We start from the raw sequence: 16,273 nt of genomic DNA, 5'->3' as shown, positions 1-16,273 counted from the left end.
TTTTTATTCACGTCGCTTTTTTCAATAAAACCTTGGGGAACGTGATGAAAGTCGCGGCGCTTTGTCCCGCTGCTCCACCGCTGCTCCACCCCGTCCCGCTGCTCCACCCTGAGCACCGCCACAGCGGGTGTCGTCCTCCAGCGTGTCTCCCGTGTTCACCGGTCTGCTCTCCGTCTCTTCCAGGTCGTCCCACGTCACCTCCGCCCCACAGCCGGACTCGGTCCGGACCGTCTCCACTCGTTCTGACGGAGGAAGAAACAGCCAGAGCCAGGTGAGGCTGCTTCTGTCCGTCCGTCTCTCTCTCTCTCTCTCTCTCTCTCTCTCTCTCTCTCTCTCTCTCTCTCTCTCTGTGGACACTGCTGGACTCAGAGGAAGTGTTTCTGTCTTTATGGCCGCCTGCAAACTGGAAACATGCTGAATCAGCAGAAAGTCCACAGGAGGAGGAGCTCCGTCAGGTGGAGCTGCACACTGGGCCCCCGGGGGGCGTACATGGCGGGTGGAGGTGTGTCTGTAGCGGACATGGCAGTGGGAGGAGTATACAGGACGGTGGAGGCGGGGGGTGTAGTCTTACCCTGATGGTGCTGATTTTTGTTTTTTATTACCATAATGCACTTTGAGCTTTTTTTTTTTTTTTTTTGTACGTGAAAGGTGCCTGATGAATAAAGTTCAATTGACTGAGTGTGGATGAGGACTCATCTCTGCTGGTGTGAGATGAGAGTGAGACGGACAAACGGCGAAGCAGCTCTCCTGAAAAAGACTTTATGAAGACCGTGAAGGTAGCAGGAAGTGGCAGGAAGCAACAGGAAGTGGCAGGAAGCAACAGGAAGTGGCAGGAAGCAACAGGAAGTGGCAGGAAGCAGCTCCTGAAGGTGTCGGCGCTCTGACAGCTGACTTCCAATGAGATGGAGAGCTGCACATCTTCCTCCTCGTCTCTCTTCATGTGTCATCCTGGATTCCTGTTTTCCTGATCTGGTTGCTTTTCGGAGCGTAAAGAGTCGAGCCCAGTCTGCCCCCCCATAGGGAGACCAAGACAGAGGAGAAGCTGTCCTGCTCCTCGTTAGCAAACCGGGAAATCGTTTCAAACCGAGGGGATGCAGGTTTGGTACCGGGGCTCCTTCAGTACCGAGGATGGTTTGGTACCGGGGCTCCTTCAGTACCGGGGATGGTTTGGTACCGGGGATCCTTCAGTACCGGGGATGGTTTGGTACCGGGGATCCTTCAGTACCGAGGATGGTTTGGTACCGGGGCTCGGAACCCATCAGAAGTGAACATTTCTGAACCTTTATGAATCTTTATGAATCGGACACGGCTCTGACACTAACTGCTGGTCTCATGTGACGATCCAGAGAGGAACCTGGTGTGAGGTGTGTGTGTGTGTGTGTGTGTGTGTGTGTGTGTGTGTGTGTGTGTGTGTGTGTGTGTGTGTGTGTGTGTGTGTGTGTGTGTGGGGTGGGGGGAGGTGTTTCAGGGTTTTTTTGTTTTCTTTCTTTCCTGTGGGGAAATTTCTCCTGCTCCTCCCGTCTGCACGGCTCGGTCGGAGGTCAGAGGTCAGCGGCTGAGCCGCGGTGCTGCCGCCGTCCTCAGGGACTCAGACTCAGCAGAGGTGTGCAGCTGTCCTCGTCCCCAAATGAACAGATCACAGAGGCGTGCTGGGGAATCTGTGGCGGTGCTGAGTGGCTCTGCCCCCCCCTCTGCTGCCCCCAGTGGAGTTAACCAGATTCACAGGACGCCTCTCCGCATTCCAGCGATGGCTCCCACTTCCAGACGGACAGGCCTGAATACAAAGCATGACACAAACAGATCTTTTTTCCATTCATCCCATTTCCAAGGATCAGAAAGCGCACCTGGGCCGATGCATCCAGCTGAATTCACTTCCTCAGCTGACAGCACATCTTCTGTTTTCACCTCCTCTGCTTTTCTCCTCCTCCTCCTCCTCCTCCTCTTCTGTCTCTGGCTTCTCCTCTTCTTCCGACACGTTCTCCAAATGTCTCCATGTCTCCCGGGTTCTGTGGGTCTGTGGACTGAGGCATCATGTTCCAGGCCCGGTGTTTTAGAACCTGTGGAAATTTACTCACAGTTCCCCGGGCCCCGCGGCCCTCCAGCGCTACCCTGAGATCCAGGGTGTCCCGACCACCCGAGACCCTCCCCACGGCGTTTGAACAGCACTCTGAACCCGTCTCCGTGGAAACGGGGTTTTCTGAAACGCAGCCCGGCTGCAGGAAACAGCTGGATGACAGTTTCACTTCGTGTGTGTGTGTGCTGTTACCAGAGCGAGAACATGCAGGACACACACACGCAGGTGGGTGTGCAGGTGAACAGAACGCTCTCTGGAATATCCACGGCCGACCTTCAGAGGTCCGCGCTGACCTTGAGAATCCTGAACACACGCTGTCCGTTCACAGGACGACGGCGGTCGGAACCACCGGGGAGCAGCTGTTTGAAATCCCAGCGTCTCCATGGAGACGGGGGAAGTGCAGCCGGCGGCCTGAGGGCGCCTCCTGGAGCAGCCGGTGGGAATTACAGACCATGTGCTGTGATTCCACCGCAAACTTTCTCAGTGAGGTGACGGGAGTTTTTACTGCTCTGACGTTTCACCTCCACCTTCCAAACCCTAAACCAGCTGGTCCTCTGCCTCCTGGCCCCCCGTCCCCGGGTCCCCAGGTCCCCGGGTCCCCGTCAGCCTGGACCATTTGACCATTTCTGCTGTGGGTCCATCAGCGTCTCCCCTGACCCGCCGGCTGAGATGTGGACTCAGCAGGTTTCATTAGGGAGCTATGAAACACCAAGCCCCCCAACCCCAACCCCAACCCCAACCCCAACCCCAACCCCACCCAGCCCTTCAGAGGAAAACAGCTGGAAGACGTCCAGAGAGGAGGCCTCAACATCCAACCACTCATCCAACCATCCGTACATCCAGAGAGGCTCAGCGTCCAGCCGGTCAGTCTGGATGTGTTGTAGCAGTCTGACGTCTCCTGATGGGACGACATGCTGATGGACTGATCGGTGGACAGACGTCCATCGGGACGGGCTCCCAGCTGGACGCCGTCGATCGGTTTCCCGGCTGCAGACTTCACTGTGATTTCTACAAACAGCTGATTATTTCCACTGAGTGGACATGTTGAGACGCGTGTCTCCGTCCTGCAGCGCCGTCTTGTCCTTTATCGCAGTGTTTGATTGAAACCTCTGAGGAGGATTAATGGAAAAATAACCCTGTCACTTCTGGCTGGGTGAGCTGTGGTGACGAGAGCAGAAATCCCACTGTCAGAAGAATTTATGGCCGTGAAAGCATGAAAACATCCAGTGTGTGTGTGTGTGTGTGTGTGTGTGTGTGTGTGTGTGTGTGTGTTTTCAGTGTCCTGCTGTGTCCATTGTGATCTGCGTGTCTTCAGTCTGTTATCATCACATTCAAATATTTAAAGGCACAGGTTCACCTCTAACACAGAGAGCGCACACACACACACACACACACACAGAACACACATAGAGCACGCACACACACACAGAACACACACAGACTGCACACACACACACCATCAGAAAATGTTGTCCTGTGTCATCTCGTTTTATGTCGTCTCATTTGGTGTCATTGCACGTTGTCTCATTGTGCATCGTCATGTGCCGTCTCGTTTTGCATCCTCTCGCTGTGCATCGTCTTATGTCGTCTGCTTGTGTGTCGTCTGGTTGTGCGTCGTCTCTTCTTGCGTCGTCTGGTTGTTTGTCGTCTGGTTGTGTGTCGTGTGGTTGTGAGTCGTCTCTTCTTGCTTCGTCTGGTTGTGAGTCGTCTCTTCTTGTGTCGTCTGGTTGTACGTTGTTGTGCGTCCCCCTCTCCTCCTCAGTGTCTTTCTTCATATTTTCAAAGCCTCCAGCTTTAACGAGACGAGCAGAGAAACAATGGTGTTAAACAAAGCTAGCAACAACAACACAGTCATGCTGGGAGAGTGTGTGTGTGTGTGTGTGTGTGTGTCAGCGGATCAAAGCTCTAGATAATTACCACACACACACACACACACACACACACACACACACACACACACACACACACACACACAGAAAGAGAACGTGTTGCTTTCTTCCTCTGGTTCCCGTCTTGCTGCAGGTTTCCCGTGTCGTCTTGTGGATTTCAGAGCCTACTCTGCATTTTCTATTAAAACTTCGTCTAAATATTTTCGGTTCTGGAGACACGAACAGTCCAGTTTCCTCCGGAGCGTCCAGACCGCTGGGTCCAGCCCTGATGAGCGTCCAGACCGCTGGGTCCAGCCCTGATGAGCGTCCAGACCGCTGGGTCCAGCCCTGATGAGCGTCCAGACCACTGGGTCCAGCCCTGATGAGTGTCCAGACCACTGGGTCCAGCCCTGATGAGTGTCCAGACCGCTGGGTCCAGCCCTGATGAGCTTTAATTTGTACCTTTAAAGGTTTTCTTTCAGAGTTTGCGTGATGAAAATGATTACAGTTGTGATTTAAAGCCCATTTTAATGCTGGACAATCCAGTGAAACGTCCCCGACTGTCCTCCTGGAGCTGATACCTTCTGTACTGTGAGAGAACAGGGGCCCAAGGCCATGCCTGCACAGGGAGAAGTTGCAAACTCCAGTATAACCTGAGACAGGGGCTCAGAATGTGGTGGATCTTGCAGAGCGGCGGGGATTCCCGGTGTTGGTGCAGGGGTTGTGTAGCGGCGGCTGATGGATCCGCTCCACCTGGCGGACCCCCCCCCCCCCCCCCCAACAGGAACCAGAGCTCCTCCGGTTAAAGAGCTCGTCTGAATCTGATCGTCTGAGGATATGGGTTAGAGGTAGGCTTTTATTTCTGATGGTGAAGGTCAGGGTGAGGGGAACACCCCATTCAAAGCTCATACTGCCCCCTACTGGACAAAATCCAACTGCAAAGCCTCTTTCCAAAAGCCGGATGTTTGCAGCTGTGTTGAGGACCGGCGCTGGAGGGTTCTACCGTGGGATCGGAGCGGAGCGGAGCTGAACCAGTCGACGTCGTGACCGGCGCGGAAACACGTGCGCTAAGCACGCATTAGCCGGCGTCATTAGAGCGGCTGCTCGCCCGGGCAGATCCAGAATCTATCTCCACAAAGTGTTGCAGCGATGGAGCCGACACACACTCCTCATTAAGACGCTCTCTCCCAGCAGCGCTCGGCAATTACAGGCCTGCATGCACACAATGGGCCGCGATGGCGATGAAAGGCCAATAATCCAGGTTATCGGAGGGGTGTGTGTGTGTGTGTGTGTGTGTGTGTGTGTGTGTGTGTGTGTGTTTGTGTGTGTGAAAGCCTTCCATCTCTTCCAGGTGTGCCTTGATTCCAGCCCCCGCAGTAAATGATTACATGGCTTTGTAAAACTCGATCAGGCCTTCGCGGCGGCAGTAAACAGAACGCCGGCGTTGTGCAGCGGCGCCTCACCGGGCTGTAATCAGCCTTTTCAGCCGCCTGTAATCAGCAGCATCGCATAAGACCCAGAGCCGCTCTGCTCTCCAGATCCTCGTCCTCAGAGAACGGCGAGCAGGCTACACCCGAGAGACGGCCGATCCAGAGTCTGGAGAAGGACGGGCCGAAGACGACCGCGAGGTTAAATATTCCGCAGTGGAGCTCAGAGAAATGTTCAGTCAGAGTGAAACCCTCGTTCTGTGGTGTTACACTCTTCATACCTGGAGAACAGCTGTGAGAACGTCTTCTTCCACTGAGGCTTCAACTACCATCCATCCATCATCCATCCATCCTCCATCCATCCACCTTCTATCATCTCTGGTCCCCGTGTTGGAAATGCGGATCCCCACCCCAGTTTTCCATTCTGAACGTCCGGTACCGGAGGTCTGTGAGTGTGTGAGTGAGTGTGTGTCCCCACCTGACGTAATCTCCAGGCGTTGTGCCAGTCTGGGTACGATTCACCTGCTGGGCAATTCGAAGCACTCTGTGTCCCAAACAAACACACACACACACACACCTCGGGCATTTTAGGCTGGCTCCTACAAACACAAACATGCATGAATAGATTCATACACTCCAAATTTATCTAGACACAGCACACACACACGCAGAGCAGTGGTGGTTGATCATCTCCAGCATCTCGTTCCATTTGGAGAATGAACGTTTGAAGTGTGTTCCGTCTCCGGACTGCAGGTCAAAGCTTTCAGAGCAGAGGAACTGATGAGGCTATGACTGAATGACTGAATCCAGAACATCAGCACGAGTCCGGATCACCAGGAGGCGGATTCCCGTGGCGTGGCGGGACCCGCAGGTCCTGCTGCATATCATGTGGCTGTGAGACTGAAGCTGCAGAGTGCAGGACGGCGTGCCGCCTGGTCCTCATGAAGGAGCCCAGACGTCTCTCTCCTGCCCTCCTGTGGTCAGAGAGAGAACGTCGGTCGAGCTGCTGTCTCTCTGCTGGACTCGCTTCCATCCTCGCTGATGGGATGTTTGTTTATAAGTCGACCATGAGCTTCAGTGAAGAGCCGCTCTGGTAAAGTCTAAACTCCTGGAGGACGATCCTCCTGAATCCTCAACGCACCCTTGTGTTAGCAGCATGGAGCCCACCGGATGTAGCATTAGCATTAGCATTAGCCTCTGTCCACAGTACTTGTGATTTTTTTTAGCCTGCAGAGATACAGTTAGCATCTCTCAGAGTTGGTCATTTACCTCGACTACTAACCCTTCCCGATTATAGAGCATCTTCCTCCTCTGACACCAGATTATAGAGCATCTTCCTCCCTCCCTCTGTTTGCATTGTGAGTGAAGCTGGAGTGCTTTTATGCCGTCGGTTTTGTAAACCATCATTAGAGACGCTGAGCTGAAGCTCCGCTCTCCTCCTGCTCTGCAGAAATGTCGACGGGCAGCGTTTGCGAAGAGTGAGCGCCGCTCACAGCAGGATTAGAGCGTCTGAGAGTGAACTCCACTGTACTCTCTCATTATCTTTGAAGGAAACCTGCTGGCTGCTCTGTGGTTTGAACTCTGGCTCGCTCCCTCTTCAGAAATCCCGGCAACGTGGCGGCTGAGAGCTAAAGCCCGCTGAAATCCTCGCCGAGCGCTGAGACGTTAGCACAGCGGAGGTTAGCGGAGGCCGCGGGCATGCTGGGAATGCAGCAGCAGCATCAGAAGAGGCCGGGCGGCGTCGACGGGATGCTTTCATTTGGCGGTCGGAGCTGGAGGTGAATACCGATGAGTGGTCAGCGGTCTGAGACGTTACCGGGAGAACCGGCTGGCGGCGGCCCGGCGTTCATGGCGACGCCGCTTTTTGATCCTTCCATGTCGGCTCTTCGATTGTTCTCCACTAACAGGGAACGTGAGGCGGTTTAGACCGTGGTGGGACGGGCTAGCTTTACCCTGCTGAGGATGGGTTGTTGCAGAAGTGTGTGTTCTACACACACATTCGACAAACTGCCTCCATCTCAGCCCTTTTCTCTCCCTGTAGCTCTTTGTGAGCCTCTCTGTGCCGTCCAGACGGCTCCAGCCGATGGAGCGGTGGATCAGTGGAGCGTTTGGAGGAGCTGCTGGGGCTGCAAGGAGACGGATGACCGTTACTGCTGGATGAAGAGACGTCTCAATAATTAATGAAATCAATTAATTAATAGGAGATGAACGTGTGAATGTTTCTCCAGATGAGGCTGAAAAGCCTCGGCCGTGTTGGTCCAACGGAGACAGGCTTTGGTTTCTGCAAACAGCAAGGAGGAGAGAGCATCGGAACAGGTTCGTCCTCTGACCTCTGACCTCCTGACTGAAGTGATGCTTCCTGGGTGTCTGTTGCTATGACGACAAAGCGCTGTGTAAACGGAGCCTCGGTCTTCACAGGGCTTGAAGACCTCCGGCACGGTGCCAGAAATCCGGTGTAGAGATATTTTGTTTTTGTTTTGTTTTGTTTTTCTCTGTAACCAGTCAGTAAGTGACAGTTCTACCAGTGGTTCTCAATGTTAAGGAGTTTTAGCCAATCAGAGCGAGTTGGGCGGGCCTTCAGTGTTTCACACTTTGTACCAAGCATCTGATTGGTTTCTTGCCGTGCTAGAATCTCTATCTCAAAACCATCAAAAACAGATGTTTTTCTCATCATTTTGATGTCATGTTGAAAGGAGAGTTTAACATTTTTCTGAAGTATCCCTTTCACAATTGGAGGCAATGCAAGAATGTTAGTTTTTCAGTTATGGATTGATGACCCCACCCCCCACCCCCCGCTCCCAAAACATTTTCAGGCATATCATCTTTTCCTGCTTCAAGCCCCGTCTTTATCTCTGTTCTGATCCAGTCATGGGCCCCATATAATGGGATTGTAGGTGAAGCGGATTGTAAATGTGTCATGTAAACACCGAGTGGATCTGCTTCACTCGGAGCGGATTGTATTTTGAATCCGCTTGTATGAGGTTGATAATCTGCTCCGTGTCTCATATAAACGCTGCCTGACAGCGGATCGGAATAATTGGTGGATTATGCTTGCGTTCCCTGGTACATGGCGTGATGACGTGACAGGAAACGGGAAGCAGGACAGTCAAAAACAAGCAGACAAACTAGAAGGTGGTTGAAAAACGCTTTTCAGATAATAACCCAGAGAGAACAAACACTGGAGAGGCGAGACGGCTGCAAATCGCTTAACAGTCAGTTGTTCAGAGAGCTCCAAGGCAGACTACCAGTGGACCGCCTGGCCGGTGTTATGGATTAACTGGTTCCCTTGTTAATGAGTGACGGTGGAATTCTGTGTAAACACACGATTCCTGGAATTCAGACATGTTTTGATGCGACGTTGTGGTGCTGCTCCAAGCGGTGCGGGACGAGTTAACCAGCAACGTCTTCGTGTCAGAAGATTAAGTCTGATGAATAAATCTAAACCCAGGACGAGCCCCGGCTCGCAGAGTCACCTTTGTGCCTGACCACAGGCAGGCACAAAGACGAAGATGTTTTCTCCCTGTTTTCAGAGCCTTTCAGACCAAATCTGGTGTTTCTGAGTGTTTCCCTGTTTACATGGAAACGGAAGAAACCCTCAAGAAGATGCAGTTCAGAGTTACCTTTTCTTCCTCCTCCTCCTCTTCCTCCTCCTCGACTCTTCCTCCTCTTCCTCCTCCTCCTCTCCTCTTCCTCATCGTCCTCCTCCTCCTCTTCCTCCTCTCCTCCTCCTCCTCATCTTCCTCCTCCTCATGCTGTTTTCAGCATTGGAATCCTCTTGTCAACATCAAACGTCTGTTTGTGGCTAAAGAAGAGCAATAAGCTGTGTGTGTGTGTGTGTGTGTGTGTGTGTGTGTGTGTGTGTGTGTGTGTGTGTGTGTGTGTGTGTGTGTGTGTGTGTGTGTTCTGTTTGCTTGCTGCTGTGAACAGAAAGCCCTCCTCTTTTTCTTCCTCGGTGGTTTTCAAAACGCTGATTCGTGTCAAATTAGGAGAATTTTCTTTATTTGTTTCTCAGAAAAGTAAATCCTGAAGCTGAAATCCCCGAAGACTCAGGACTCACTGTGGTTCATGAAAATATTGCCTTTTTTTAAACCTGTGAATACACACACACACACACACACACACACACACACACACACACACACACATACTCACGCAGATGCAGCAGAGTGCTGATTGGTGTTTGAAATGTCAGCTCTGTTCATGGATTTCTTGTTTTATGCAAAATTATTCAGAGTTGACTCCAAAAGAAAAAAAACAATTACAGATTCAGACACACAGTCAGCTGTAAACAGAGGAGCGGCTCACGTTCCACTGGTTACATTATTTAAATATGATGATGTGCACAAACACCACATGATGGGAGTGTGTGTCAACAAGTGTACACACACACACACACACACACACACACACACACACACACACACACACACACACACACACACACAGCTCTCTGACACACTGCATCCACCTAACAACAAACAACTGTACTCTTGAAATGTTTTACATCATCCTGCTGTGTGTGTGTGTGTGTGTGTGTGTGTGTGTGTGTGTGTGTGTGTGTGTGTGTGAGATGACTTGCTTTAAGACAATCAAAGTAATCAGTCATGATTGCTTCACCTCATCTGTTTCATTGTAAGTCTGCATCAGAACGTGCGCACACACACAGACACACACACACACACACACACACACACACACACACACACACACACACACACCCTCTCCTAGAGGTCTCCTTCCTCATCGTCCTTTCATATGTATTGATCCCTGTTGTTTGATGGTTCTAATGTTCTGTTGTCGCTCGGCTGGTTGTCTCTCAACTGTGAGGTTGCCGGTGGTCGCAGTGCCCTTGAGCAAGGCTCTCAAGCTCAAGCTGTTGTGAATGGATGGACTAAGCTCCTCGCATGGCGTGTGCATGTGTAACATCCTACTGGGATTTATCAGGGTGTGTGGTCCACGGTGTGTGTGGTGTGTGTGGTTCACGGTGTGTGTGGTGTGTGTTGTTCACGGTGTGTGTGGTCCACGGTGTGTGTGGTTCACGGTGTGTGTGGTGTGTGGAGTTCTCGGTGTGTGTGGTTCACAGTGTGTGTGGTTCACAGTGTGTGGTGTGTGTGGTTCATGGTGTGTGTGGTGTGTGTGGTTCACGGTGTGTGTGGTGTGTGTGGTTCACGGTGTGTGTGGTGTGTGTGGTGGGTGTGGTTCTCAGTGTGTGGTGTGTGTGGTTCTCGGTGTGTGTGGTGTGTGTGGTTCTGTGTGCGTGGTGTGTGTGGTGTGTGTGTGGTTCTCGGTGTGTGTGGTGTGTGTGGTTCTCGGTGTGTGTGGTGGGTGTGATGTGTGTGGTTCTCGGTGTGTGTGATGTGTGTGGTTCTCGGTGTGTGTGATGTGTGTGGTTCTCGGTGTGTGTGATGTGTGTGGTTCTCGGTGTGTGTGGTGTGTGTGGTTCTCGGTGTGTGTGGTGGGTGTGGTTCTCGGTGTGTGTGGTTCTCGGTGTGTGTGATGTGTGTGGTTCTCGGTGTGTGTGATGTGTGTGGTTCTCGGTGTGTGTGGTGTGTGTGGTTCTCGGTGTGTGTGGTGGGTGTGGTTCTCGGTGTGTGTGGTGGGTGTGGTTCTCGGTGTGTGTGGTTCTCGGTGTGTGTGGTGTGTGTGGTTCTCGGTGTGTGTGGTGGGTGTGCTTCTCGGTGTGTGTGGTTCTCGGTGTGTGTGGTGTGTGTGGTTCTCGGTGTGGACCTTCCTCTACTGAACAGTCGCCCTGGTTGTGACTGAGCCGCTCCATCCTTCCTGCCCTGCTCGTTCTGACCACTTGGGGGCGCCATTCATGGTTTTGCAGTATTTGCCTCGTTAAGACGCTCCTCTGCCTCTGATTGGCCGCGGTCACCCTGACCACAAAACTGAACAGATGACTTAAGATTTCATGAAACAAAGCTGCATAAAGACGGAGGGGCGGGGCTTCCACATCCAACCAATCACAAACTGTTTCCAGGACTGGAATAGACGGAATCTGTTGTGGAAACATGATGAAGATGAAGGGTCCTGGTTCTGAGCTGGGTCTCTGTCCTGGTTCTGAGTTGAGTCTCTGTCCTGGTTCTGAGCTGGGTCTCTGTCCTGGTTCTGAGTTGAGTCTCTGTCCTGGTTCTGAGCTGTGTCTTCTTCCTGTGTCCAGCAGGACAGCCGTCATGGACGTGGTGGCGTGGGGGCCGGCGTGGCCCCTCCTCCTCCTGCTGGTCCTCCTGTCCTCCGTCCCGCCCTGCCTGTCCTCCATGCTGTGCCCGAAGCGCTGCACCTGCCAGAACCTGCTGCCGTCCTACACCGTCCTGTGCGCCAAGACGGGGCTCCTGTTCGTCCCGCCCAACATCGACCGGCAGACCGCCGAGCTCCGGCTGATGGACAACTTCATCACCACGCTGCGGCACCGCGACTTCGCCAACATGACCAGCCTGGTGAGGAAACGCCGCCGGGGCGTGCTAACACGGCGCGCAAACATCCGTCTGTTGGATCGGAACTCAAAGTGAGGACAGGGCGCCCGTTCCTCCGCCGCTGAACTGCGTTTGTGCTGTGGTGTGTTTGCAGATCCATCTGACGCTGAGCAGGAACACCATCAGCCAGATCCGGCCGTACGCCTTCGCCGACCTCCAGGACCTGCACGCGCTCCACCTGGACGCCAACCGCCTCACCACGCTGGACGACTCGCACTTCCAGGGCCTGGTCAACCTGCGGCACCTCATCCTGGCCAACAACCAGCTGCACAGCGTGTCCGAGGGAGCCTTCCAGGTACCGGGCCGGCACCGGGTGTCCACGGGGCATCCATCCACGGGGTGTCCACAGGGTGTCCACGGGGTGTCCACGGGGCGTCCATCCACGGGGTGTCCACAGGGTGTCCACGGGGTGTCCACGGGGCGTCCATCCACGGGGTGTCCACGGGGTGTCCACTGGGTGTCCACGGGGCGTCCATCCACGGGGTGTCCATGGGGTGTCCACAGGGTGTCCACGGGGTGTCCACGGGGCGTCCATCCACGGGGTGTCCATGGGGTGTCCACAGGGTGTCCACGGGGTGTCCACGGGGCGTCCATCCACGGGGTGTCCATGGGGTGTCCACAGGGTGTCCACTGGGTGTCCATGGGGCGTCCATCCACGGGGTGTCCATGGGGTGTCCACGGGTTATTTATTGGGTGTCCACTGGGTGTCCACGGGGTGTCCACGGGGTGTCCACTGGGTGTCCCACCATAACGTGACAGGACAAGTCCCAGACTTAAGCTCCACATCAGTGGTGTTTTTTCCTGTCCAGACGGAGAACAGAGTGTTTGTGTCTGTAGAGACGAACCAAACCGACCTCGAAGACCAGAATGAGCCTGTAGCCTGCAGAAACCCGATACCTGACACTCCTGATGCTGTAGCTCTGCAGCCACTATGTCACCAGCCGTCCTCTGAGTCCACACTACGTCACCTCACGGGAGAGTTCTTCAGAGGGTCTGGGTCCACACCAGTCCAGCTGGACCCTGCTTCAGCCAGTGACACTGCAGATGTCTTCCCATGGACCCAGACCAGGACGAGAACCTCAAGCCAAGACCAAGACTCCACATCAAAACCAGGACCCCAGACAAAGACCGCAACTCCACACCAAGACCAGGACTCCACACTAACACCAGGACCCAAGACCAAGTCCCAGACCAGGACCAGGACCTTAGACCAAGACCAGGACTTCACACCAAGTTTAGGACCCTAGACCAGGACCAGGACTCCACAGAAAGGTCAGAACCCAAGACCAGCTTCAAGACCAGGACCAGAACCCCAGACACTAGATGCCAAATGCAGATCAAAATGCCATACCCAGAACTCAGACCCCAGACACCAGACCCAAAACCCAGACCCAGACCTCAGACCTCAGGGTCACTGTAGTCACAGTAAATGGTGACTGTTTGTATTGGTGTCATTGGCCCCTCCCCCTCCCCTCTGCTGGTCAGCAGGCTCCGCCCCTCCTCTGTTGGTCAGCAGGCTCCGCCCCCTCCTCTCTTTGTGTCTCTGTGATTTTAATTGCTCGTTGAAATGTTTGCTGACTCGTGACATTTCAGCCTTGTTGTGATTATGAGACTGGTATGGAGGCAATTAGAGAAAACAACACGCTGTGACTGCGGCGCATCCACCGACTAATTGATCTTCACTTCTGTCTCCTCTCTCTTTCTCTTCATTTCTGGGTTGTTCTCTTTCCTCTTCCAGTAGACTCTTTCTGCCTCTTCCCCTCCCTCCTCTGCCTCAGTAATTTTTACACCACTCTTTCCTGTCCCACTTTCCTTCTGTATGTCCTCACTGTCTCTTCCTCTTCCTCTTCCTCTCTAACTCTGGATTTGTTCCACCATGATCTGATGTCTGAAAAAAAATCATTTTCGCTACAACCCGATAACGGTCAGTGTCTGTTTTCGCTCACTGTCAGCTTTAATTAGCTAAAGCTGCGATCTGCACTGAGGAGCAGCTTGTCTATTTTTCTGAACTCTTGGAGAAGCTCAGTCCTCCTCACAACCTGAGACGTCTTCCTTAACGAGCAGCGTTAGCATTAGCATGTTTCGGCCGCAGTTAGCTTCCTTTTCTGTGAGCTGCTTCTTAGTAGTTTGTTCCAGCTGCTTTGTTTCTGCTTTTTCTCCTCATTTTGTTTCTGTGGGAACAGATTACACCCAGATTATAGAGCATCTTCCTCCTCTAACATCAGATTATAGAGCATCTTCCTCCTCTAACATCAGATTATAGAGCATCTTCCTCCTCTAACATCAGATTATAGAGCATCTTCCCTCCATTGACAATATTTTGTGCTGTAATCAGTGACTGATTCTGTTTCTTGCACATCACCTCTTAGAACCACGTGCTCTGCTTTGTCTAAAGATTTTCTGCTGATAATCCTGGAAGTGTGTTTGGATGAATGAACTAAGATCAGACACTAGGACGTGGTCGTGTCTCCTCTTTGCTTCGCGTGTTTGAAAGTGACGGCAGCCTTGTGTTTTGCTCCGTCTCCTCTGTTCAGGACTTCCTGGAGACACTGGAAGACTTAGACCTGAGCTACAACAACCTGGTGGACATCCCCTGGGAGACCATCGCTCTGCTGGTCAGCGTCAACACGCTCAGCCTGGACCACAACCTGATCGAGAGCGTCCCCGAGGGAATCTTCTCCAACCTGCACAAGCTGGCCAGGTCAGGAGGTCACCGCCGTGTCCAGAGCAGTGACCGAGACCAGGACCAGTCAGGTCTCACCTGACAGACAGAGAACCGACACCACAGGGTCCAACCACTCTGTCTCAGCTGCTGGATTCACTGCAGGACGACTGTGGGAAGGGATGGACGGGTGGTTGGTTGGTTAGCTGGTTGGCTGACTGGTTAGTTAACTGGTTAGTTGATTGATTTACTTTTTGGCTGACTAATTGGTTGGTTGACTTGCTGGATAATTTTTTGGTTGAGGTTGGTTGGTTGGTTGGTTGGGTTTTTGGTTGGTTGGATGGTTGGCTGGTTAGTTGACTGGTTGATTGATTGGTGTACTTGTTGGCTGACTAATTGGTTGGTTGGTTGGCTGGTTGGATAGTTTTTCGGTTGGTTGGTTGGTTGGTTGGTTGGTTGGTTGGTTGGTTGGTTGGTTGGTTGGTTGAATAGTTTGGTTGGTTGGTTGGTTGGTTGGTTGGATAGTTTTCTGGTTGGTTGGATAGTTTTTCGGTTGGTTGGTTGGTTGGATAGTATTTTTTGTTGGTTGACTGGTTGGTTGACTGGTTGGATAGTTTTTTGGTTAGTTGACTGGTTGGTTGAGTGTTGTACTTGTTGGCTGACTAATTGGTTGGTAGGATGGTTGGTAGGTTGGTTGACTAGTTGGATCATTTTTTTGGCTGGTTATTTGGTTAGTTGGTTTGGCTAGTCGGTTGGTTGGTTGGTTGGTTGGTTGACTGGTTGGTTGGTTGGTTGAGTGGTTGGTTGGTTGGTTGGTTGGTTGGTTGGTTGGTTGGTTGGTTAGTCGGTTGGTTGGTTGGTTGGTTGGTTGGTTGGTTGGTTGGTTGGTTGGTTGGTTGGTTGGTTGGTTGGTTGGTTTGGTTGAGTGGTTGGTTGGTTGGTTGGTTGGTTGAGTGGTTGGTTGGTTGACTGGTTGGTTAGTCGGTTGGTTGGTTGGTTGACTGGTTGGTTAGTCGGTTGGTTGGTTGACTGACTGGCTGCAAACTGCCCCACAAAGATATTCAATGCAACATCTGCATTTCTCTGTTCAGCAGTTTTATCACCTGTCGTCAGTGTTTTCACATTTTTATCGACACACTCAATTTTAATCATAGATTCTGCAGAAGGTATTCTAAAGCGTCTATTTCCTCTGAGTAACCAGTACATAAAGCTAACAGAATACAGATTTGAACCTCCTCTGCCTCGAGTCACAGGTTGGTGTCCAGAGTGTCCCAGGTGAAGCGTGACGGCAGAGAGACGGTCGTCGCTGTATGATATTCAGAACGGCAGCGCTCACGTTGATGACTGGATGTTTTTCTGTTGGAGTTCCACTTCCTGCTGTGGCACACATCCAGAAACCCACAGCTGAACACATGAATCCAGCGATGAAAGGCTGAAAAGGCGACAGAGACTGAGGAACAAACACAGCTGCAGAGGAAAAGGCAGATATTAAAAACCTCCTCTGACGCAGTGACAGAAATATCTGAATGGATTGTGAATAAAAACCTCATCAGAAGCAGCTCTGTCTTCTGGGATTATTTCTCTTTACAGGAAATGTTTTGTTCGCTCTGAAGCTGCAGAATTAAAATAAACCATCTCTGATCCTGTTCAGCGGAACCGAGGCTCTCCTGAGGAGCTGCTGCTTCGTCTGCAAACACAGCTGCTCCACTGTAGGTCGAATAGTCCTCATGACCCGCGGTGAGGAGGGGGCTTCAGTGCGGAGCTGCAGG

General features: G+C 52.4%; 1 protein-coding gene across 1 annotated transcript in view; it reads left to right on the top strand.

The window, feature by feature from the left end:
- The first annotated feature begins 232 nt into the window (after window positions 1–232).
- The window catches only part of LOC115400960 (leucine-rich repeat and fibronectin type III domain-containing protein 1-like protein), a 30,596-nt gene continuing 14,555 nt past the window's right edge, over window positions 233–16,273 (top strand). Inside the window, exons 1-4 of the mRNA XM_030109047.1 lie at window positions 233–271; window positions 11,530–11,806; window positions 11,937–12,137; window positions 14,377–14,543. Of these exons, the coding sequence (XP_029964907.1) occupies window positions 11,543–11,806; window positions 11,937–12,137; window positions 14,377–14,543 (632 nt within the window). The 5' untranslated portion in view covers window positions 233–271; window positions 11,530–11,542. The remainder of the gene's footprint in view (window positions 272–11,529; window positions 11,807–11,936; window positions 12,138–14,376; window positions 14,544–16,273) is intronic.

Source organism: Salarias fasciatus, chromosome 14 (assembly GCF_902148845.1).
Source record: "Salarias fasciatus chromosome 14, fSalaFa1.1, whole genome shotgun sequence".
NCBI lineage: Eukaryota > Metazoa > Chordata > Actinopteri > Blenniiformes > Blenniidae > Salarias > Salarias fasciatus.
This window is presented reverse-complemented; position numbering and strand designations above follow the sequence as displayed.